Raw genomic sequence first — 26,433 nt, forward strand, 5'->3', positions numbered from 1 at the left:
AATAAAAATTATTAAAAAGTAACAAAATATAGTAATAAATAAAAATATAAAATTAAATTAAATTAAATTAAAAAATAGATTTTATCCAACAGTATCAATATTAGACCAATCGATCGAAAATATAAATCTTATTTTTAAATACTTGATATATAAAAGAAAATATTCTTATGTAATATAAATATCAAATGCTGTTAATAAGTCGTAAACTGCAAAGTCTATTGATGCAAAATATGGCAGAATCTTCGCATAGAACAGCATATCGCTGTCGAGAGCGCTAATATACGTTATAAAGCACTATGGCACACCTCCTGGGATTTTAATATAGCGCAACCATAGAAAATTGTTCAACGGACAATACCATTGTTTGATTAAATAATAATCTTGATCGCCGTTCTCCATCGGGGCGAATATTTTCAGCCCTCGAAAGAAAGAGCGAAGGATACTTCACAACATAAGTACGTAAACATTTCATCAAAGCACTTTTAAAGGGCGGAAGGAACAACAATCGGTGCACGCGCAAATTGATACGTGCCACTCGAAACAATAGTCGAAAAACTTTCCGCGGGCTTTTTTATCTCGTCAGCGCGTAACGGACATTTTGCAAAATAATGGGCAAGAGGATTCACGTTTTGCATACATGTGGCACGTGACACGCGTGCCACAATGCACCGGATCGAGGCTGCAACGGCACGTGTCGTGTGTCATAAGCACCCGGTGAGTGTATCAGACGTAGAATCGGCGAGATCATTGAACGTAATGAATATCCGATCTCATCGGTCGTCCATCGATCATCCAAGCTATTCCGAACGTAAACTCGCAGAAATAATGAAAGATAATCGAATAACCCACTACCCATTGAATTTTTGTGTTTAATTTCCCTTTCGACGCATTTTTGATTGAATTATTCATGAAAAGAATATTGAAATATATATATTTATGTATGTGTGTTATATGCCCAATAATTACACCTGTTATATTGTATCTTATTAACCATAATTGCTTTACATAAGGAACAGGTGAATTCCGTTATCTACTTATGCAAGTATTTCTCTAGCGTGGTTATAAAGTCAATTTCACGGAAGATTGCAAAGTGCTCCAAAGAGAATGCCGTCCGGCGTGCAGAATTTTAGTATTAATCCGAGTCTACAATTTATTCTACGTTTTGTTTGAATGCGCGATATCTTTGCTCAGTATTGCCGCCGCCTCTATTTCGCAGCGGTTTAATCACCGTATTTTACGATTTTTCCGAAAGAAAAATGGAAAATGACAAGTGCCCGATTTCGCAATAATTACCAAATGTAAATCGTGCACGCGAGTTGCTATGTATATATTTATCGACAAATAGAGAAATATACATAGTACGTACGGCATGTTGCCCGTATCAGCCTAGAAATGTCATTTAAATCTCGAATGTGGCATTTAATCGATAACATCAATAACGATAAATTACTGCAATTAATTCAACGGGACACGCGACGCAAAAGCATTAAACGATTTATTATGAGACACACGCATAACGGATCGTCTTTGTTTTTCTATAATTATGAGATCCACTAATAACCGTAACTATCCGAATTTTCCTCTTTTCCTCTCATTATATTCTATTTATTATTCTATCTCCCTTTCTTATACGCACGTATACTTATAATAAAAATATACATAAAGTTCCAGCGTACAAAATCATAATAACTTCCTGAGAAATAATAGCATTACCGCAGACATTTCAACGATCTAGAAATAGATTAGAAAGTCGAGAAAATTTCCGGGAAGATCTAGTATATAGGCGAGCAATTTTTTATAACGAATATTACTACTTGCTAATATTGTAAGTCATACAGTGTTAATGAAACAACTTTTGTCCATCAATAATTATTATAATTGGTTATAATATTCCATAGAAATTATGTTTTTTCAGAAAAGCACGTGTTAAAAATTTTTGAAAAATGTTTAAGTACTTTTCAATTTTAATTCACCAACAATCTCTTATATACATACTTCCAATGCATATATCTTTGATGATTTCTTATTTCTTATTTCTTTTATATCTTCAGGATAGACTTTACCAATCAAAGTTCAAAGCTTCCGCGAAGCAAAAAGTAAAGCGGATGCGGATGAATTCGTGAAATTAGAACCTTAGAAGATATCGTTCTTCGAAGAGCATGCCTATGGAATGCACTCGATAACCTTGGCTCGTAAGACGGGTTTAAGGTGCGCGCAAGATTGCGTTCTACTTAAGACGATGAAGTCTCAAGTACTTTCTGTAAAATTGTCTTCTTACTATAAATCTAATTTTTGAAAAATCTTTTAAACGTGTGATTATTATTACTGATATTTTTAAATCGTGTGCAAAAATCAGAGAATAAACTAAAAATTCAAGTATTTTTCTCATATTATTCTCCATTTCAATCTGATTTTTAATGAATTATATAATTTTACAGTTATACAATTTTAAAAAGGGAAGGTAAAGAAAATAATATGAATGTAAAACTCATAAAAATTTACTCGACCGTTTAAATCCTAAAGAAAGAAGTTCTCTGCTGCCTTTCACCACCATATCATTAACGCGCTGCTAAAGAAATCATCAGATAAAAAAGTTTTCGTGATTTATCACACACTTTAAGCTGCGTTAAAAAAAAAACAGAGATTATAATGTGGAATAAATAGAAAAAATGCATTACAAAATAAAAATTTTACATACGATCCGTCAAAATAGCGATATCGAATCATATCTGATATGATTGTTTTATTAGCAATATATAAATCCACGAGAAATGGAATCGTTAAAAATATCGAAATTACAATAACGTATGACAAATTCTTCCGCAATTTTTTACTAAAGATCATCAAATTTTGTTTGGGTTTAAACTCCGATGATAGCATTTAATTTTGTTTGGAGGTCGATACGGAATGTAAAACGTCTCACGTGCCGCTAAATAAAATACTCTCCATTTTCGTATCTATATGTCTACGAACCCTCTGATGTACCGCGAGCAATAAAGCTTCCGCTATTATTAGATCGTCCAGAGAAACTTGTTATTTTTTTTCGATATAAAGATCGTAATCCGAGTTATCGATTTTGCGATGTGTTCATATCAACCCTGAACCATCGCGGCTCAAATTGGAAATCGGTCGATACAGAATACTGACGTGAGACCTCAGAGCTATGCACCATGAGTGAAGTATTAGACAAACGAAATCTCAATAAAAAAAATCACATCTCGAAGCATGATCGTTCCATCGATTCGTCTTTTTACGATCTTTACAAACAATTTCTACGTTTAATTGTATACTAAATAAAGTATAGAAATATTAATTTCAACATAGAATATCTAATTAGAATTCTATAATTTTCATAAAAATAATGACTTTAAATTCATTAAACATTTTAGTCCTAAATATAAAAATGAAGATACAACCTATATATATATAATTATAATTTTTTATCTTATGTACTTATCTCGTTGAGAATTGATGAAAATAAAAACTTGAATAAAATATTACTAAAGACAAGATATATATTTTACATTCTTCTCCTTTCATGCAAATATCATCAAGACCATACGTGAAATGTCATTTATTAAGCTTACAAATTAATGCGAGAACTGTAGAAGACATATTAATCATATAGATAGAGAACTATATAGAAATTGTATAGAGCGACTTGTATATTCCATCTCGAGTATCAGTCACAAAGGAAAGAGCTAGCGACAATAGAAAATCGTACTCGACGTAACGTTCATTATACAACAATACACTACAATGACAACAATAACTATTGTAAATCAATTGATTGTTTCACGAGAACCAATAATTATCCTAACTTAAAAGCGTTACGTAGAGACAAGATATATCCGGCTTTAGAAAAAAAAAGTGTATTGTTTTGGTGAAATTTAATATTAACTTTTTTCATAAAAATCAAAATTTTTCCTTGTGTATGTTGATTTTAAAAGTTGCTCATTAAAAATCTTCAAACGTATAAATTTTGTGACGAAAATCGCCTGTTGTTCATATTTATTTATAAAAACGCACCACGTAGTTTTTTTTTTTTTTTTTTTTTTTTTTTTTTTTTTTTTTTTTTTTTAGTCATGACGAAACAGTTGGATAAAGCGCGTGATACTCGTTGGGCTAACAGAAAATCAATATATTACTATCTGTAAACATACTATCAAAAGGATCACCGGAAGTTTGCGGCAACAAAACGCTAGCAAGAGAAGTGTCACTTTTCACATAAAGTCGCAGGAAAAATATCTGGTTATAAAAACGTAGAAATTTTTAATAAAACGCTTTTAAATAACGACAAAAGTAAAATATGTCACATGGAAATAAAAGTGTAATCAGATATACCCGTCTTATCGAATTTATATCTGCTATTTTAAAATCATCCCACTTTCGCGCCAAAAATATTAGATGTCAAAAGATTAATGAAGAATTGTCTTTCGTGACAATCATTCATGTACAGTCACATTTTCATTACAATAGCATGACAAGATAAACATATAAGCATACGTAACATTATATAATAAATGTACATTTATATTTATTGTATATATATTATAAATGTATATTTATTTGTACTCACAAATCACACGCTCCGCTTGTGTTTGTCATTGAAAGATAGAGGTAAAAAATACAAAATAAATGTTATTTACAAAGACTTTTTCCAAAGCGTATTAATTATATCCACATTTAAAAGAAATGAAAAATATTATTTAATGTAATGTATATTTCACATCTTCCTCTTTAAATTCTTCGATATAATTGCATTTTATTTAAAATATGAAATTCTACTTAAAGTAAATCTCAAAAGTTATATTTTTATTAACCTTTTTTGTTAAAAACACGAAATTTTCCAATCTGCCTAATTAAGTTATTTATTTACTTTATTTTATATTTAATTACATTAATTTATTCTATTTATAATTATCCTAATACTCGAGAAATGCATACAATTCTGTATAAATACGGCCAGCAACTATTGTTTATATATCGTAATCATAGTTTTTAATAAATTTTGCAATGAGATGAGCTTTCATTATAATAGATGCAATCCTAGGATTCTCTCGCTGAGATTCGTTTCAATCCATGAAACGTGACTCTCGATCGGTGCCGTTCTCTCGTATATAATATACCTCGACGTAATAGGATACACTCGCTGTTTACCAAGGAGAAGTAAAACGTGACGCAGGATATTGACGATTTCGTGTCACGTGTACGCACGCGTGACGCATCCACGAAACAATTCCCATCCGAAAGCCAACCCCAATCGATAGAAATATTGTATATCGCGGCTCAGCTCTTGATTGTTATCCCATCATCCCGCTATGCGTGCATCAAAGCCCTCCCTCCGACCAGACGGAGGATATCAAATTATTCAACAAAATTCCAGTCCATCCCCGATATCCGTCTCTGTATCGCTGATCGAATTCGTTACGATGTAATTAGCAATTAGTCCGATATCTGGCTTTTCAAATAATCCTCGGATAATTTGCAAAATATGGAAATAGCTCCGAGACCACTCAACTCTTAATCCCTAAATTTATATATCGAGATATAAAACAGTAACCTGTCTATTGAAATTTATTACTTTTTAATTATCATATCAAGATATTAAATATGCATATAAACAAATTACGATTTCAACGTACGGCATCTCTCCGCCACTCTTGTTAATTAATTTCCAAAATACTAGATAATCTTTAACCGAATTAAATAATAACGCTTCAATAATCGATAATGTAACTTAAGAGACGTCTTAATTTTCCAAATATTCTTTCCACGTCACATGGATAATGATATTTGTTTAAATATTTATATATAATAAATAATGGAAAGAGACGTTTTCAATATATATTATTTTGAAGAAATTAATCTCAGATGTAAAAATTTATCATCTGCCTCCGTCACGTTTATTTATACATTTTTAATAACGCGCTATCCCCGCTCGTGTAAAACGAGTTGTTAGAAATGATTTAAAGTTTCTCACCGGTCATCCTGCGTGACAGTAATGTCGGGCGGGGGCGGAGGGGGCGAGGCACCGTCTGTAGCATCCAGCTTGCCGGCTTTTTACTGCGCTGTTTGGCTTCTTTTAAAGGGTAAATAGAGAGAGAGAGAGAGAGAGAGAGAGAGAGAGAGAGAGAAATGATGCACAAGACGAAGCGCGATACACACGTCGAGCAGCAACTTCGCGACTCGTGTCTTCACGCCAGCGACATCGCCGTGATGACCTCGTTGGAATCTTGCTTCTTATCGATCACTCGAATGATCAAATCGCGTTTGTACACACCACGAGCAACGACCTCGGTATCTCGTTGCACATCGGTAATTGTCTATTCCCTCGCTTCGATCTTATCTTTCTTGTCTCGAGAAGATAAGTGGCGTTAAAATATCCACCTGCTTCTTTCCGTTCGTTTTTCCGTTTGTCCGTCTATATTTATCCGAGTGTTAATTCGTAATATAATGGAAATTACGATGGCGTGCTCAACGATGGGATCTCGTGAATTTTTGATAAATTTCTATAGCTGTCCAATTCGCAGGGACTTTTTTCATCTTAATCCTCTCTTGAGAGAGTCTCTCGTTATCGATTTCGTAAGGCCGTACTCAGCCGTACGATCTCGCGGGACCGCGAACAAGCACGTCTCTCGGTCTCGTCGTAATATTCGTCGTAAACCGTTATTCCGCGCGGGCCCGCGCTATTAGATTTATTACAGCCGAGAATACACTAGCAGAACCGCCGTCGTGTTATGTGCGAACCGAGAACTCGGTGAAAGCGAACAGACGGAGAGGTTCGATACGCGCGGAACGAGCAGGCCGACCGGGACTCTCAGCTACGCTCGTCCTTTCTCGTAAACGCGGTCGCTCTCCTCCTGCGCGCCGAATACCAAACCGATTCGGGCGAGGTACTCGCCGATATCCGTCAGGCAGTTATTGCCTCTCCAGGTGCGCCGATCCTTCGTAAAAGCGGTCGCCGTTCTGCGCAGCAATCCGAAATATTCGACCACCGCTTCGATTGTACGCAGGAAAAAAATGGAGAAAAATTCCCCGGCGAATTGATTATCCTTCGTAAATGTGATGTGATCTTCGAGGCTTCGTTACACGTCCCACCGCTGTCTGTCCGTCTAAATTCGTCTCGATTCGAATTGTGACGAGTTAATTCTTTCGCACTGCGCGAAAGTCGTATGGCAGGTTTGATTATTTTTAGCCACGGGATCTAGCGAACTCTTGAAAAGTTTTTATGAAAAGAGACTCCTCTTCTCTCTCTCTCTCTTTGCGATTATCTCGCTGATTTTTCCTCAATTTCCTCGGCAGATGCGAGCGATTAAAATCACCGCAAAGTACTCTCGTTGGTGTGTCGTTGCATAAACGCGCGGGTCACTACTGCACGCGGCCATTCACGCGCTTTCGGCGTGCGTGCAGAGAGATGAAGTGCACGCAGCGCAGAACGAGTTTCAAGCGAGTCGCTCGATCATCCACGCGCCGCTTTTCAACGGCTGCCTTCGGCAATCACGGAAATGCTCTCCTCAACGTGATCCTGGTAAAGTTAGCTCCGGTCACGCGTCCGTTTGCGATGATAAAGGAGTCTTCGGGGAGGTCAAAAATTAAGCTTTCGCGCGCGATTCTTCAAACCAAATAAAATTTTAATTATTCCTTTACAAACCGAAAATCACGTATTTCGTCTCCGTGTAGATCGATAGCGTACAAGAGAAAGAGAGAGAGAGCTCTTCACAATTTCAACTCAACAATGCGATCTTTGTATAGTTGGATGTATTCAGCGATAGCTCTCTCCTTCGCGATAGCAATAGAATTGTGATCGTGAGCTGTGGATTAAAGATGATTGCCAGCATAATCTTCTTATTAGACAAATGTCATCCGCTCTTGCTTTTAAACGCGTGGAAGATGCTAAAGTATTCCCATGTTTACCTCTCAATCGTACCGCAATAATTATGTATACTATCTTCGTCAAAGATCTCAGCAGCGAAAGAAATAAAATTCCCGAAGAGAAATATATCTTCCCTCTCTCTTTTCCTGTCTACCTAGCAATCTTCTTGAATATCTTTAATGCCAAGGTCTCCTAGATAGTCTCACGTTAATAGGATAACGTTCTTGATGGAAATTACGCGTGCTGCGCAACAATGTACACACGACAACCGTATTTCGTCTCCTCGAACGCGATTACGTCACTTGTACGAATGGGAAACAAGATTGCATCCGGTTTACGAGCCGGGAGCGTATTAAAGGTGTCACTTTTGCCGAGCGGGTGAAATAAGGACGAGGAAACAAATCCATCGATATCGATCAGACCGCGTTGCACCAGCGATCCGCGAATCGATCTTCGACGCACGTCTCGCTTCGTTCCGATACTGGTGTCACTTGACGAATGACAATTTCGATACCGTCCATCGCGCAGCTCCGATCAGCTTCTCCGCGATCTCGATTTATGCACCATGCGTTCGTATCCCTCCGTAAAGCGTAATCCTGCAGAAGCGCGAGACCGCGGACTTGAAATCGCGAGATCGGAATGCGACTCCGCGGGTGCAGTCGCTATTAATCGCAACGCTCGCCGACTGTCACGGAACACTCGACAAGACTGGAGGTTCCCTCGATAGGTGAGGCCGACCTCTCTCTTTCTCTCTCTTTCTCCATCTCTCTCGCGCGCACGTTGACCAGGGATGTACTCGACATAAGTGGAATTCGTTCCGTAAAGAACCATAAATATTTACAAAATGTACATGTCATACGTTTGAAAAGTTATTGAGCAGTGCATCGCGAGTACCTTTGTAAATTGAGTATCATTTAAAAATCGTATAACTTTTCAGCAATATTTTATGTAAATGCCATAAACAATTGTATTTCGCTCCATCAGATCTAAACTATTTTGTATGTCGCATCTTATCAAATTTACAAGTATATATAAACGAAAACGTGGATGTGTTCGTTAAATGATCAAATATTGTGGTATCGAAACATGTATTATTGAAATAGTAATACACTAGATAAAATTGCGTCAATTAAAGCAATAAACCAATTCATTGTTAAAGTTTTTCGTGTTATTTTTATAATTTAACAACAATTCCAATAAATTTTTTAACAATATATATGATTAATTGAACTGCCATTATTTTTAAATTGATAATATGCATGATGTGACGTGCCAATTAAAATTGCGTCCATGCTATATTATAGTGATCACATCACGCGTTGTTTTTATATCAGTCGACTGATTCAAATTACGTTCATGTAACATTATAACGTAAGCTATATTGTGTTCGAGACAAGATTTGACAGGCAAATCATAATGTTTTAAACAATCGGTGATAGCATGCGGTGATAACGAAGAAGTAAACAGTGATTAAACCTGAATGAAATTCAATCCAAAATTTAAAAAAATTGAGAAAAGAAAATTCATATATAAGATATTCTCTCATTAGAACTATCGCAATTAGAACATTGGCTTATCTAATACGAGAAACATAATAATGGATACAAAAAATAAGACGAATATTTATAATAAAAATTATAAATATTTAAAAAAAAAGATATTTTGTGTTCCATCTTCTTTTTTTTTTTATTGTTTCCCAATAAATTAAAAAGAAATTCGGATTAGTGTCGGTAGTGCATACAGCACTGCACATGTAGCCTTTCTCCCTCTTTCTCTTTCTTTCTTTCACCCTTTCTCTCGCCCTCTCCCTCTCCCTCTCTCTCTCTCTCTCTCTCTCTCTCTCTCTGTCTCTCTCTCTCTACTTTACTCTCTAATTCCATCTCTATCACACCAGACGAGATGTATTCGCTTTAAGTAGGATGTCCTCCTTCTCCCTTCTTCTCCCTTGCTCTTCAACCCGACTGATCTCTCTTCTACCATTTATACCGAAGTACCTCTCGGGCGAGTTCGTAAATTTTCGGCACAACTGACAAAGAGGGGAATAACGAAATGAGGTGTTATAAAACAAGGGAAAAAAAGAGAGATAAGAGAAAAAAAGAAAGATACAACAGAGATTAAGTAGCAAGCGTTAGACATACGCAAGGATAGGCAGCGGAAAAAATATAATACAATGCAAAAATAAAATTGTATAAGCAACATGGATAAAAATAAAAAAAAAATAATAACGAAGCATTACGTATTTATGCACGCAAAAATAGTAGATCAAAAATTTGAAAAGCAACAGTAGAGTTTATTGTACCTTAGAAGAGAGCATATAAACTTTTCCCTTAGGGTATTTCATAGAGAAATAGCTACATGATATAAAAAATAAAAATAAGCTAAGAAAGAAAGAAAATAATAGACAATAAGAGTCAACAAGAGAAGGGTCGCGTTTCATCGTCATAAAGACGCGAGAGACTGTGACACCAAAGATAAAAAAAGAGACAGATCTAGTAAGAGAGTGATGGAGAAAGGGCGAGGCATGGGAACGGTGAGAAGGAACCGATTCATAACGACAGAAGAGAGAGAGAGAGAGAGAGAAGGAGGGAAATCGAGGAACGGAGAGGAGAAGGTTCTCCCACGTAACCACGCCCCATGTTCGTAGACAGATTTTTACATGCAGACCGACGATGAAGGGAAGGGAAGCATCCAGGCGACCCATGGGACGCCAGAATATGGCCATCGTTTGTACAGAGATAGAACGTATCCTCTCTCTCTTTTTTTTTTTTTCTGTCTCTCACTCCTTCTCTCCCCTGGATGAAAATACTACGGGACATCGTCCAGGATTTCCTCTTCTCGGAAACACAAACCGCGATCTCGCGGACACGCTAGAGCTGCATTGCGTCTGCTCTATCATCGAGGGGGGAAGGCAGGAAACGGGGCATTAAAAGGACCATAGAGATTAATTTTGTTGGAATGAAATGCACTGCGCGCGCTTTTTATGATATAGTATGCCCATATGGTCGGCCACGTCTCTGTCGTCGTCTACTCGTCTATACACATCAGACGCATGCGACGCGACCCGTTCCACCAAGCGGCAGCGGAGCGTGTGATGGCCGCGGATAATAAGCGCTCCCATATTCCCTTTTTTTTTTCCGCGAGCGGCATTGCGCGCCAGTAAAGAGCACTCGCCGTTGTGAACGAGCGTGTGTCTTCCGCTTAAACAGTCTCTTTAAGCAGGGGAAAAAAAAAAAAAAAATAGAACATCGATTTACTTACATCGCAATCTACCGTACGCGGAAGTTGCAGCTTATTTTTTAAAATAATATCGCCTATATATATCAACTCCCCAACTTTGTACTAGTCCTTATTTATCGAATTTAAAATCTGAATTTTATATACCAGTTACTTCTGTAAATATTGGAGTTTTTTTTTTTTTAAAGAATTAATCTATCATGTCATAAAAATTATGCACACCGTATTTTTTATTTTATAAATTAATAAAAAAAAATAAATTTAATCTGAATTTAGTTGAAATTTATATAAAAATTTAATAACGTTTATCTGTGTACATATATAAAAAAGAGAGAAGTAGTTATTTATTTTCTTATAAACGTGAGGTCGTTGCCTCCTTAAATAAATAAATAAATAAATAAAAAAGAACTCAAAAAATATATTTTGAATTGATCCGCTTACTACATCCTTGTAAAGCAACGAGGTTGTACGATTAATGAGAATTTTCGTGGCTGAAAGGATACTAAGAGAGAAAATTGTGACCGTAATCCTGACAGGGAGGCCAATTTATGATCGCTCTCAGTCTGCGGGTGATGTACAACGTGTCTCGAAATAATGTCGCACGAATTACACAACCATTAATTCGTTAGCTATCGCGTTACATTATAATAATATGACATTATAAGCTTTTATTATGAGCTTTACGCTCATTAAAACTCGGTTTGTTGTTGAATTTAACATTGTGGGAACATAATAAAATAACGATACGTGCTATGTGTCATGTAATAAAAGTTTAAAACTATAAAAATATATAGCGTATATAATAACTATATTTTTCGATTAATTTATACAAAATTTAAAATAAATAAGTATTTTCGATAAACATAAATTATTCGTCGGTAAAGACGAAAGAGAGATATTAGATTCGAGATCCTCTTTTTCTCTCAAAGACTTTATATGAAAAATTGAAGAAAAAAATGATGCCGTGTGATACGATTGCTATCTTAGACGTTTCTACCACACCCGGTATTCACACGAAGCCACGATGCACGTGTTGCGATCGATTTCTGTCTCGGTAGATTCTTGGCGCAAAACATATTCGGTATGATATTGAAAAGTTTAAAAAAGAGACCGTCTGTCGCATCGCCGGAAATGCCACGCGAAATGCATACATGGCGGATATGGAGATGTATACGCGACCGTTTGTATACCATACAAATGTCCAGTTGTATACACGATATTTTATTTTCATTCGTATAAACGGTTTTATCATGAAAAATGGATCTTCCACGAAATGTTCTCCCACGATTATATGCGACCTATATCGGATTACGAATGTTTTCGTTTTTTATGAAAATATTCAATGAAATGAGTAAAAATACGCGATATCTTTTTGCTCTTTCGTGCATAATTATGGGACTAGAATAAGCGACGAGTAATTATAAGATTATACAGTTAAATGAGCGTACATTAAGAGAAAGTTTAGCGTCTTGTGTGTACTTTCTCATATTTTTAAGGTTGCAAGGCTAAAGCCACTAGAAATCAAATGTACGGGCAAGAAATAACACGATTCCGATACAGAACAAAAATTATTGTGTTCCGTGAGACAAAAATATATCATTGCGCTAAATCTGTATAATCTTACCTTGATCGGGGGAGAAACATGGATCCGTCGATGAACACGGAACCGGAGAGAAGTATGTACCAACTTGCGGCCAACTCGCCGGTGCTGAAAATTTTAGAACGTACAATTTTCTACTGTATAACCTAAACTACCATATAACTTTAAGAATTAAATCAAATAAGAAAGAATATAAATGTTAACTTTAAAGATTGAAAAAGTTGAAGATGAAAATTTTGTTTGTCGAATACTCACTAAATATTATTAATAACAAAAATCGATTAATTTGCTAATCACAGATTATAAATTTCGCATTAAGAGAGTTCTATCTTTTATCTCGTCGATTATCTATTTTACGAGCGATATTGCAATTTGTGCTGACATCTTTGATCGTGACAAACAGTTACGAGAGAAACTCTATGTTACTCTAACGGTACATGAGAATATCGCGGTTCGATAAGAGAATTTCACAGCATTATCGAGCTATCGATAAAGAAGATCTCTGCAAAAAAAAATTTCAGAAACCACATCTAAAGATATATAATACATTTATGTTTCGCATATGATACAATCGTACGCAATATATTTCGCATGATACGATTGCACGAGACATAGGCGTATTACACAGATACGATATTAGAACTCTATTATAAAATTATTGTTTGTAAATTTTTAATTACGATTACAATTACTATTGCATTCTTCCTTGACTTGACTTCTTTTCATAGTTGTACACTGTTTTGCTTGAAAAATTATAAATTAATAATTCCACACAATTTCTCTCTCCCTAATAAAAAAATTAAACATTAACATTGTGCATATCCTTAAATCTAATCTTGGATATATAATTTTAACTTAAAATATTCAAATGTAATTTTCAATAACGTAAAACAATTGTATTATATTATCAATTGAATTCAATATATTTAATATTTCTCAAGTTTTATAATCTAAAAAAATAATTTTTTTTCTTAAAAAAAAAATAAATTTTTAGATCCATATATATGTATAATAATTAATTTGTTCTCGATCATCATAATTAACATTTTTAATTTTTCTACAATTATTTGAGATCACTCGGTTCCAAAATCTCTTAATAACATTATCAAGTAAAAATTAATATTAGAAAATTATTAATATAAACAATTTCAATATTTTGATCAAAATAAAATAATAAATTTTTTTATATTCAAATATATATCGCTCCTTTTAATCAGGAAAGCGCAGTTACTGCAATTTAAAAATGTGAAAATAAAGAAATCAATAAGTAAGAACTATCTCCTAGGTTATTCTGATAAATAAAGTTCCATAATAACGAAACACACACACACACACACACACACACACACACACACACACATCACGTATATATAAAGTAACTCTTCTACGGAAGTTTCGATTTTTGCTCGCAATTTTTTAAATTACAATAGATTTTTGTAGAAATATATGATTGTAAATATGTATTTAATTGCATATTTCTTTGAAAATTAATATCTGAAAACACCGACGATCCACAACGATGCGCAACGATCTGAGGTCTCGTCCGCAACCGAACAGATTTATACATATAGCGCCAGATACTTACTAATAGAGAACATGATTCGCATGGTGTCTTTCATAACGTACGATCTTGCAAAGTCCGCGGAGAACGGAATCTCTGCACGGACGCAACGCCTCCAGACCCAGTAGGCCATAGTATATGATCTGCAGGTCCTGGAACAACGGGAAAGAGACTGTGATGCGAGTGATACGAGACTGATCGGCAAAAAGATCACACACACACACACACACACACACACACACATCACACACACGTATTTCCTAATCGTCGCTTAAACTAAGCTCGCACGTGGAGGCAATTGCAGCCGCGATTGGGACGCGAGCTAAAGCAATCGTCGCCCCGTCTACCGTTATCTCCTAATATGATCTTGCATGCAATCATCGACCATGAGGAATTAGTAATGACGTGACGTAAATCAAACTATAAAGTTGATCTGTAAATTTCTCAGTAAATAAACGTGTACCGTACGTTTGCCGGACGCTATTTCTATACATTTTATATTTTATATAGAGCTGTCTTTGAACCTTTGTAACTTGCGCATTTAATTCTTTATTATCATTCTGGGTTAAGACAGTTTGGTAAACTTGCATCTAGTTGTCAATCGTATATCCAAATTAAAGATTAAAATAAGAATTAAATTTAATTATAGAATTTGCGTTTTTTTTTTTTCCAAATAAATAACATATATGTATATTTAAAACGTAACATTTTAAAACGTCAGCTACATGCATATATTTCCTTTCCTTGTATTTTAATATTTTACAAATTGAAAAGATGAATCTCTAAAAATCAAGATACGACTTCGAGTCGCCGCGACATTGATCCCATATTGATTGAATTGCGATAATTCTCGACGGCAACTTTGATCGCATATTAAATTATCGCACGAATCTAATTATCTACGACACAGAGACTCACACAGACACATACACATCTCTCTTACATACGCCCGAGGTCGCCGTGACGTCTCCGTAGCATAATTTCACGCTAGATCGCCAATCGAACCTCCCTATATATCTCGACAAGACGCGTGCGCGTGTTTCCAGCTCTCGTCCAGGCGCCGTTTCGTCTGGGTTGTTTGTAAACGTCCATCGCAATCAGCGTTATACACATAAACGTTATGGCGCATCGACCGATCCGAATCGCCGTCTTTAGAGCATGCTAATTTCGTTCCCTCAACTACCAACTTATGTCCTTCTCTGTCATGATATATTTCTATACGATTACGGACACCGCGAACGAATTATGCAGCATTACATTGTACATGTATGTAGGAGTGATGTATCACTGAGACAAAAGCAATTTATAGTAATTTAATTTTTGCGTAGCACATTTTATAATTGATTCTTGTTCCGATTACATTCATTTCGAAACAGTACATTTTACATGCGCGTTAAGTATTTTTATTTATATACGCGCAAAATTAAAATTAAAAAAGTAAAATGAAAGAAACAGCGAAGAAAATCAAAATATATCGATGCATTTGTACTTATCCTTTTATTACTTACTATTTCATTACATATATCAAATTCCTTGAAATATCCTTTTAAAGTTTATAATTTCGATTGGACAGAGTACGACGCGTATCGCGCAGCGAGAACTCGATTTAGAAAACTGAAATTAAGCATTGGCCAGATGCGACGCGCATTGTAGCGCGACAAACGCTCGAGGGAGCCCAAACGAGATTATAAATATGCGAGAGTATCTCTCGAGAAGACGCGGTTTGGTCTGGAAACACTTCGCGCGCAAAAGGGAGCGGACGCTCGCTCGACTTTGCAAACTCGAGGCGCGATCTCGGGCTCTCTTTTCTGCCTTTTTTTCGTACGAAAAGTGGAGCGAACACCGGACGACCTTCGTACGAGGCGCGCAGATTAAGGTTTCTCGTGAAATTTTAAAGAGGATTCGCACTAGCAGTTCGTGGATGCAAATCTGAATTATCATCGCCGTCGAGAGAATATCGTTCATCGCCTCTGGCGAAGCTTCCGGCTGTTATATACGGGTCAATAGTTTACGTTTATGGCAACGCCGTCGTTGTCAAAACCACCAGAGACCGTTACATATCTCCGAAATTCTCAATTATGCATTTCAAATTGCATATATATATATATATATATTTTTTTTTTTTTTTTTTTTTTTTTAAGATATTTCCGAGATCGTAAATTTTCATTAATATATAAAAAAGGTAAAATATTGTTTTAATAACAATTGTTTTTTATCATATTCGTTAATAAAAATAGAGGACGCAAAACTCGCGAAGGATTGAATAATTGAGTACAGATAAGAGATAATAAAACTAATCTTATTATTAATAAAATCATATTATTAAGTGAAAGAAAGAGAGAGTAAAGTAATTTTTTCGCTAAATGCAAAAGGATTACGTCTATATCGAATAAGCTGCCGAGGAAAGCTAATGAAGAATCTCCTCGGATCATTAACGATGACGTAACATACTGTTGAAGAAACTCGCTAGGAAGCCGAAAATATATTGACCGCGCGTGCCGTATCAATGATACATACAAATCTAAATCTGATAAATCGTTAATTTCCGCATTCCAATATAAAACGGGGTCTAATTTTTTCACAGAATAAAAATAGAGGCTCGAAATTGATATTCCGTGATATTGTTTCGTTATGTATCAATCGTAAATCTATATAATGTTATTTTATAATAATTAGAAAATATAATCTATTGAAATATACGGATTAATCTTATATTGAGAAAAATAAGATCGTTGCTTGCGATTAAAAATATTTTATATTGGACAATGGAAAATTTTCTCAAGAGTCTACGACTTCATAATTAAAGAAAATGTTCTTTCTCTTTGTATTTTGCAATATAACAAAGTTGTTCGCGATCTGACAATGCAAAGAATATTGCATCTGTTATACTTTCCAAGACTATTTATCTATCTACAAGATCTACGATGCATGCGTTTCTTCGGAGATACGCCTTCACACATACCGCTTACACGTTTCTCTTTGTGTTATTGGTTTATAGAAAGATCGATGGCACGAAATATCCAACGTTATCTCGTGTGTTGTGGAAATAAGAAATACTTTGTTTTATTTATACTCTCGGAAAATAGAATCTTATCAATATGCATACGTTATAAATCAAATTTATTATAAGTAACGGATTTTTATTTTATATTCTCTCGAATGATGACAATTTCAAATAATATAGAATTTGATCAAAGCAAAATTTAATTATTTGAAAATCCGATAAAATCCGATTAAAGCAATTTGAATTATTTGACAAAAACGATATTCGATATTGCAACGCTACATATAGTATGTTCTTATATAAAATATATCTCAAACATGCATATTAGATATAAGATACATAAACGCGATAAGTGATTAATTAACAGAAAAGGGACAGTGGAAAAATAGACTTTGGGAGGAAATTAAAAATGAAATTCAATTCATTACTCTTTATCTACAGCCGCGATTCGATTAAATAAAAAGACAAATATTTGATCAGTTAATACTTGAAAAAAAAAAAAAAATAAATTAGATTATTTAAATCGCTGTCATTTTTTTTAAATAACTGTTTTAAATAATCACGGATATATATATATATATATTTTTATCACACTCTTTTAATCAATATTACACATACAATAGTATGAACGCTACAAAGAGAAATACATCTGTTTTAATTATTTGAAAAGTTTTAATTGCCAACATTTTTTTTAAACGCGCGTTTTTATATCATAAATGCAAAATCTCTTTATTATATTAGTTGTATTCACTATATGCATCATATAAAAAAATAATTATTAAAATACGTCTGTTTTATATAACTTTTTCATAATAATCGCGTTCGTTCTTATTTTCCGGGCAGTATAAAATTGCTACTGTTCTACGAATGATCTACGCAAAAGAACGTTATCCTGATTACATAAAAGTGAGAAAGTTGTGCTAGTTTCGAAAGTTCCAATAGCATTGCCTCCAGATGCCAGCCGATGATGTCCTTTAACCTTTTCACCGTTGTGAATGTACGCGTTCACAGAGTTCGGATAGTCGCGCAACACCGTACACATAATTCGCAGATTCATTAATTTTACACTATGTACATACACATCTATGTATTATACAAATACATATAGATTGTACGCTCGTAAAATTACTTGCAAAGTCAACCAGCCATATCTTCGCTTGATTCGATGGTCTCGAAGAAACTTCGAGGAGATAATCAGACAGAACAGATACTATATTTACTCACCTGAAGAGTTCGTCTTTCTGGATCACGGCAGAGAGCCCGAACGAAATGTGGATCCAGATAGTCCGTCATAATAGTCCGTAAGACTACGCGATCCTTTTTCTAACAGTTCTCGCGCAATTTCGTGTCCTGCTCAAAGACTCGTTTCTAAACATCGCCACCGCCACCGATGAGAGAAGAGATTTTCGATTTTCAATACGCGTACACGCGAGCCATTTTGTCAGCCATTTATAAAACGAGTCGTAAATATTTTTTTACTTTTCATAATGCATTGCATTTTTTCTCGCGTAAAATATTTCCATATCGTATATATCTTTACGTATTTCAAGGATCGTATTACGCACGATACGTAAATTTCGAGTCACGGAAAGAGCGTTTCACATCGCGGAATATCTTTGCGAAAAAATATCTTGGCGAATCTTCAGCATATCTTGTCATCATAGTATAATTCTGCCGGTCTCGGCGATCATGTGTGAGATTCTGCAACAGAAAATAAATAAGAACATAAATAAGAATAATGATCTCACAATTTGATAGGCTATTAGTTTTATAGGGATACTTGTATCATTTCGTGATAAACGCGTTTTTTTTTTCTTGGCTATCACAAGTGCTTGTAAGCACTTTGATAAGAAAACGAATAACGAGCGTTCTCCTCGTAGCGCAAAATGAATACAGCTCATCATTCTCACACGGATTCGTATTTTTCAATAATAATAAAAAGCACCGTTATAAATTGCAAGACACGTACGTTAAAATATAAACGTCGCGAATCGGAAGTCGCTCATTAAAGTGCATCTGCGAATTTAACATGTATCGATCAAACTGGAAACGTCAGCATGCTGACCTTTAATTCCGTCAGGGCCGGAAAGATTAGCGAAGATTACGCGTATCTACATAGTACTTGGGACATCATGGTTCATAAATTAATAATCCAATATATTTACGCAACTCAATAAATCGTATGTCGTATCAAAAATATTATATAAAAAATTATGTATATCTTTCAAATATTACGTTGCATATAATAAAATATTAACTCTCTTTTATATAATTTATATAATAGTAAAATTAAATAAATTTTTTTTCGCTTTATATTTTTGCGTAATAAAAATATACTTCTTTTTAATAACTGAAATAAAATCATTAAGTATAAAATAGCAGAGAAGAATAAAAAGAAAAGAGAAAACTGCGCTTTAATTCTTGAAATCCATCTTCTGACCTTGAATAAGTAACGTCATGTAAGACACGTACCTTAACTACCTTGAAAGCAGTAAATTGAGGTCGTACAAGTATTCAAATACGCTGCAATCAACATTCACGAATCTGACAATGTCGGGGTTAAAGGTTCTTGATCTCTACAAAACGGAACCAGGTCTTGCATTGATCGGATTATAGCGAAAATTTATTTAATTATCGTAACAAAATAAATATTTAATTCAAAATTTATATAGTCTCTATGTATTATATAACTTCTTCTCTCTCATTTCCATTTTTCTGTCATACTAAAATGTTTAGTAATCGTATACAGTGAAGAATTACGTATCGCATACATATGTATACGATAAGATATTTATCTAGTTTTTACATAAATAGCCTTGACTTTTCGCAAAAGATAATTTTAAATGTGCGAGGCTAGCGATTTTAAATGATTAAGAACAAGTGGAAGATTTTGCTTCTTGATTGAAAGGGGCAAAAAAAATAACATCTGGACGCGGACAAGACAGATCGATCGTGACCTCGAATACATTCAATCCCGTCTGCTGTTTCATATATATCTCCTTTATCCGCCTACAATATTGCTTAAAAAAAAAACTTTATGACCGTGCTGTCGAAATAGTCCCACCAATTCTTATGCATTATTCCTCTGTTCACCGATCGATCCTGCCATTTAAGAATATTCTCTTCGCATTGACCTATTATTTATCAGTATAATTTAAGGTTTTCAGAAAATATAACAAGAGTTAAAATTTACTCAACGTCCTAAGACGTTTGCAAATAATACAAACAAATTACAATATTAAATATAAATATTCCATTTTTAATATAGTATGATCAGAAGCACTATGCATAATTTCTAAATAGAATCTTCGAATCACTACGTGTGCATTCGATGGGAAATAATATCTCTTATTTAAATAAATCATCATTTGAATCACGCGCAAGTAGAAACATGTTTACATGTTTCTCGCATAAACTTTTACATACGAGTTTTGGAGCGAAAGAAGGCAATCTATTAGGAATAAAAGCCGTACACGAGCGAAGAAATATCTCGAAAGAGCTGGCATGGCGAGGTGGAGTACGAAGAAGAACGGAGCTTCGTCGGCCTTGTGGATCGTTTCTGTTTAGCTTCGTACTACTTGTTTTTTTCTCTCTTTCTCGTCGTCGTCTCGTTGTCTTCTTCTTTTCCTGCATGAGACTCGACCAGCTCCTTCTTTCTCCCCTTCGTTAAAGGAACTCGCTGAGTCCGCGTCTCGTTCACAACTCGCCTATGCACCACGAAGCGAAACGCCGTTAAACAAAACGCGAGAGATAAGAGTGCACAGGCGCGTGTATCAATTTACTAATCGTGCTCGATCATCGATCATCGGAGTCAACTCGTAACAATACATAATACGGGACAATACGGGATGAGCGGATTGATGGCGGATCGAACAACTGCGAATCCGTAACGAGTTATTGTCAATGTTTACGTTTGCATATAGGTCGATCACCGTCAGTTACGAACGTTGTTATCGGCCTGTGCGCAAAAGTCTGCGACTGATAATAATATATCGCGGGTGTGGCGCGAATAGACATTCAGATACCGTGATGAAACATTGGATCGATATGTTCGATGAACAGGTGATGCTGAATCATCACAAGTCATTACGAAAGTAATGTGAATGTGACACAGTTAAACAAACATATAAAATTCTAAAAGATGCGATTCCATTTTTTGCAATAAAATTATAAAATTATAAAAAATTTAATTTTTCATAATAATCATTAGTATGATGTAAAAAGGAGATTATACTCGTTGAAGATTTCGTTTGTAAAAAGAAGATAATTTAATATCATGCTTAAAGAGGTTCCGCCACGGCCTGTTTACAGCATCGGGCTTTCCTAGACAACGCGTGGGTCCTAGAGTCAAATCTGTCTTGGGCGACGCCATGTAAACGAGATTCATCGACAAAAATATCCTCGGTATATGGGGCAATTCGTAAAGCCGTCCTTCTATGTGAAACGAGATCTGCAGAGTAAATACTCCGCCTCCTAATATCGGATGCTCGGCTTACATAATTATAATATTCCATATAGTTCGGTTCAGATTACATCATCATACATTACAAAGTTAATTAACAATATTTAATATTTCAGCTGATAATATTTCAATTCAAAAATATTATTGAATGAAATTTTATACATAAAATTATAGAATGAATAAAAAAGTAATTACGTAAAGTAAACTTGAAAAGCCAGCTCTTTTATATAGTGTTCCAAAATTAGAAGAATATATTGTAATAACACATTCTTATAAAAGTAAATTCTTTTAGTAAATAAATCAAGTTAATCATAAGCTTCGATATTAAATAGTTTATGTATTCATTTTACCTATCACTATCGTTTGCATTCAAGACGCATATACATTAATTTTTAGACAGCTAAAGAATAATCTATATATTTTTGTGATGTAAGCAAAAGCTTCAAGCTTCAAAAATATATTGGCGCGTTTCGATGACATTTAACATCCTAGAAGAAATAATAAAATATTGTGTAACCATCTCACATTTTTAACTTCTTTTCATTAAAGTCTATTTATATTATTCAATCATAATAAAAAATATAATCGTTTTATTAAGATGATAAAGCGAAGCCTCTATTTTCTTTTTTTATTTTCTATTTTTCTTCCCTTTATTCTCTCAAATATCTTTATCGTCATATATAAATAACAATAACATTCTGTTTTCGAACAATTTGCTTCTGTCGCATTGCACAATACAATGCAACATGCTATTGACAAAAGTTCTAGTAACAAATCGATCAAATCAGTCGAGCAGACCATGAAGCTAATAATATCCGTCATTAACAGTAAACGGTGCCTTATCACGCGTTTAAATTGTTTCACTTATCCAGTGTAAGATACTCGCATTATTTCCTACAAAATGTAGAGCGAGTATTCTACAATCGCGTGCTAAATGCGCGATGAGAATATAATCAGTATCCGTAGATACGCTACTCTCCAAGATCGTTTCGAGAGTTTACACGTTACGGTAAGATATTCCGAGTAATCTGAACCGCTGATCGCCGAGACGACCATGCGAGATTCACCGTATGTAAGTGTAAACGTACCGTGACCATCATGAAACAAAATGCATAAACATATTATTACAGGTGGACGCGTTACAGAAAATTAATACGTAAATTAAAGAGAGAAAACAGAGTACATATTTTTTGAAAAAAACAAAAAAAAATGACACATATTTAATAAAAGATATTTATATCGGTTTTTTAGGTGTAAAATTTCTTCGCGCCAATAAATCGATTGTAACTGGCCATGTAAATTCCATCAAAATTTCGAAACATGTGGTCGAAACAGAATAAATAACGTGTCCGTTGGCCGTTCGTCACTCATGATCCGAGTGCTTGTGCATCCGACGAACGGACTAGATTGGATCCAGAGATGATGACGGCGATATTTCGGACAGAGTACGATATCACAAAGGGTCGTCTGTTAAAAGCGCGCGACACTCTGCTACAAAATGTGCTTCATCTCATGCTAGCATGCCCGATATGTTTCTCTCTTTGACAGCTTCATGCAACACGGCGCAAAAGAACGTAAACGTTCGAATAACTGTGGATCAAAGGTGACGTATTTGGCGTCTCTGTTCTCTTACATGACGTCAAACAATCGATTACGATTTATATCGCTATACTTTCATGCATACCTGTATGGCATTCAGATCTTTCTGTAAATGTATCTTTTCGCGATCGCGCATTCGTTCGCTGGTATTATCTTCGCGAAAGACGCATAGCTGTCAAAGGGTTATCGATCTTATCGAGTTCTAAGAAAGTCAAGTATAGAATGTTCGCCAGTAACTATGTGAAAGACTTCTTGAAAGATACTTGGTACAATTTCGGATGTCTGCATCACTGATCGCTGCTTTTTCGCGCTTGTACACTTTCAAAAAGGATTTCTGATAACGAGATAAAAAATATTCTTGACATATTTAATCGTATCGCAACCTTATGCGGTATAAAAATAAAACAATTTTAAAATTAAATCAATAATTCCTTTTCTTCTCTCTCGAATTAAATAAGATTGTCTTACTATCTTGAGACGAGAATAACATATACAAATCTAAGCTTATATATTCTTGCGTTTAGAATAACTTGATGTTAGATCGCTACAAATTTCCATCTTCATCTTTGTGAGAAAATTAACGGCATAGCACCAAGAGCATTTTATTCTAGATTTAAGAATTTTCCATTTAAGATTAAAATATTCCTTTTTCAATAATAAATATGATTGTCGCTATATCGATCCTATTTTATGATAGATTGAAGTGTAATAGCATTAGATCCGGAAATCTTTTCTGTGGGTGTATATTTTTCTCTGCAATCTCCCGTTGAAATTACTTGCACGTTTTGTATTTAAAATGTATTCGGAGATATTACGTATAAACTGTTCACATTATAAAAGGAGCAGCTTCACTCACATTTAATTATTATGTATTAAATTACTATATATTTAAAATTATTAATTATTATATATTTGATTACTATACATATTATTATTTTTGATAATTAATTGTAATAAGAGAATTTGTTCTTATAATTGATATGATATTTGTAGTATGTCAAATGCATATGATATTCTAAGATTTAATGTCCGAAGCACATATACATATACACTTCTCATAAAATCCTGTGTGATGCGAATTTAAATGTAACACTTGCTATACTTGTGCAGCGAATACATAGGGATCAAAGCTCTCATAAACGAGATACGGCACGTTCAAGTTTTTTTCGCCATATTTTAATGAAGCTATCGAACGTCTTTAATAGATCAGTAGCAATGTTCAGTCTCTTTGAAGATCCTTGGCCTACTCTCTGGCACGTTCGTATTATCGTCAATATTATTACATCCGCGCTACCGTTATCATTATTAACGCCGCTAACATATCCTACGACGCGATTAGAAACGCGACATGCGACCTACGCTGTCATAATACGCGCACATCCTCATTAAACGACCGGATCGTCCCCCGCTCGCTTATCTACGCATTTTTTTTACGTAACATTCTATTAATTCGACTTTGTCCGCCCTCGCGCTCCATCATCGCGCGTACAACGACCAGATATCTATCTGGCACATGAATGTAACGAATCTTCGATAAAACAAAAACAAATTATACACCAATATTTCTATTAATAAAACAAAATAAAAAAGTAAGAAAACAAACGATTTATCATTAAAATATTAATCCATCTAAAATGTAATTCTATATTACTAAATATTAATACAGTCGACTATACTTCAATTGGGATAAAATGACGTTTATTTGTGTTGTATATTTGGATATATATCCAATCTCAATGATCTATACTCAAATTTCTTTCCTAATTTCATCAATTAATGGTACAAATAATGTGGTAATTTCGCGAAAAAAATATTTCTATTTTCTTTTCAAAATATTTTTTTTTCTCTCTCGAAAAATCTTACTATTTAAAGAACTTCCAATATGAGCTCCGGGCTTACTTTTAAACATATTCATGCCTCACCAAATCAACGAGCTATATATTTTTGGCAGTGTTTAAAATATTAATTTCTCTTCAGCTGTTTTCTCTTCGAAATTGCCAATTCAATTCACTTGTCAACCACTCTTACACTTGCAAAGCGGAAGGAATCTTCTCACGTTATGGGATAATAAAATGAGACAATTCACCTAGATATATAGCCATAATTATAGAGGCACCGTGGATTACAGAATACACACGAAAGAACGCGAATTATACTCGTTCGCGCTCCGCGGATACTTTTAAATAACGTACATCGTTGGAAAACGCAGCAAGAAACGGTTGAGAAAATTTCCAACTATCATCATAGCTCATCGCAACGTTTCTTTATAAACATCAAACAATCCCGAGCGCTGGTCTTTCGAAATACAACAATAGGCAATGCGGCGATGTGAATTTTATTTGGCACGTTTTAATGGTCGATACAATGTTTGCATTCAACAATCCTTAAATCGTGAATCATACTATCAATTAAATCTAAAATACTAACGATTTTTTGTCACTGTAATATTAGACATATTTTTATTATAATTTAATATTCTATTATTTGTTATATCACATGTACTGATATAACAATTAAAAAATTAAATATAATTAATATTATAATATTATATAAAAAAGCCCACATATATTAAAAATTATATTATATTATACTGTGTATAGTAATACACATGCACGTTAATATTACATAATACAATTTAATAATACAACCAATAAAAATAAATTTTTAAAGAATGCTTCAAAATTAGAGAGAATATAGAAAGAGTTTTCTTGTATCAAATTATCGAATATTAATATAATTTATCAAATTATCTTCAATTTTCAAACAATTTAAATGAAAATTGTAAAGAATTATTTAGAAAATTACCATATATATATATATATATATATATATATATATATATATATATATATAACTAATAATTTAATAATTTTTATTAGCGAATATTACTATCTAATACATTAAGAATTAAGAAATTCTTGATTTAATTTTTATTTCGTCGAAAATAGTAACAAGAAATGTAAGCAGTTTAAAAATATAAGTAGCATTCCACGATTAATCCTGCGTGAAAATTCGAAGTCAGTGAACGCGTATAAATTTCCGAGAGCAAAAATAGTGGAGTACCCGTCGGCACGCTAGCAAGTCGATTCGCGAGGGT

General features: G+C 34.3%; 2 protein-coding genes across 2 annotated transcripts in view; both read right to left on the reverse strand.

Annotated features, from left to right (window-relative positions):
* Positions 1-8,740, reverse strand: part of LOC138934321 (rap guanine nucleotide exchange factor 2) — a 75,008-nt gene extending 66,268 nt beyond the window's left edge. The window contains exon 1 of the mRNA XM_070297984.1: positions 5,984-8,740. The gene's annotated coding sequence lies outside the window, so the exon portion shown is untranslated. The remainder of the gene's footprint in view (positions 1-5,983) is intronic.
* A 712-nt stretch (positions 8,741-9,452) lies between these two features.
* LOC138934366 (rap guanine nucleotide exchange factor-like) overlaps positions 9,453-26,433 on the reverse strand; it is a 34,145-nt gene continuing 17,164 nt past the window's right edge. Inside the window, exons 2-5 of the mRNA XM_070298023.1 lie at positions 18,500-18,976; positions 14,296-14,423; positions 12,735-12,818; positions 9,453-9,902 (exon numbers count right to left, since the gene is read on the reverse strand). Coding sequence (XP_070154124.1) covers positions 9,857-9,902; positions 12,735-12,818; positions 14,296-14,423; positions 18,500-18,568 — 327 coding nt within the window. The 5' untranslated portion in view covers positions 18,569-18,976 and the 3' untranslated portion in view covers positions 9,453-9,856. The remainder of the gene's footprint in view (positions 9,903-12,734; positions 12,819-14,295; positions 14,424-18,499; positions 18,977-26,433) is intronic.

The sequence above is a fragment of the Polyergus mexicanus genome, unplaced genomic scaffold, assembly GCF_030449975.1.
Source record: "Polyergus mexicanus isolate NDT 795.1 unplaced genomic scaffold, iyPolMexi1.0 SCAF_1, whole genome shotgun sequence".
In the NCBI taxonomy this organism is placed as follows: Eukaryota; Metazoa; Arthropoda; class Insecta; order Hymenoptera; family Formicidae; genus Polyergus; species Polyergus mexicanus.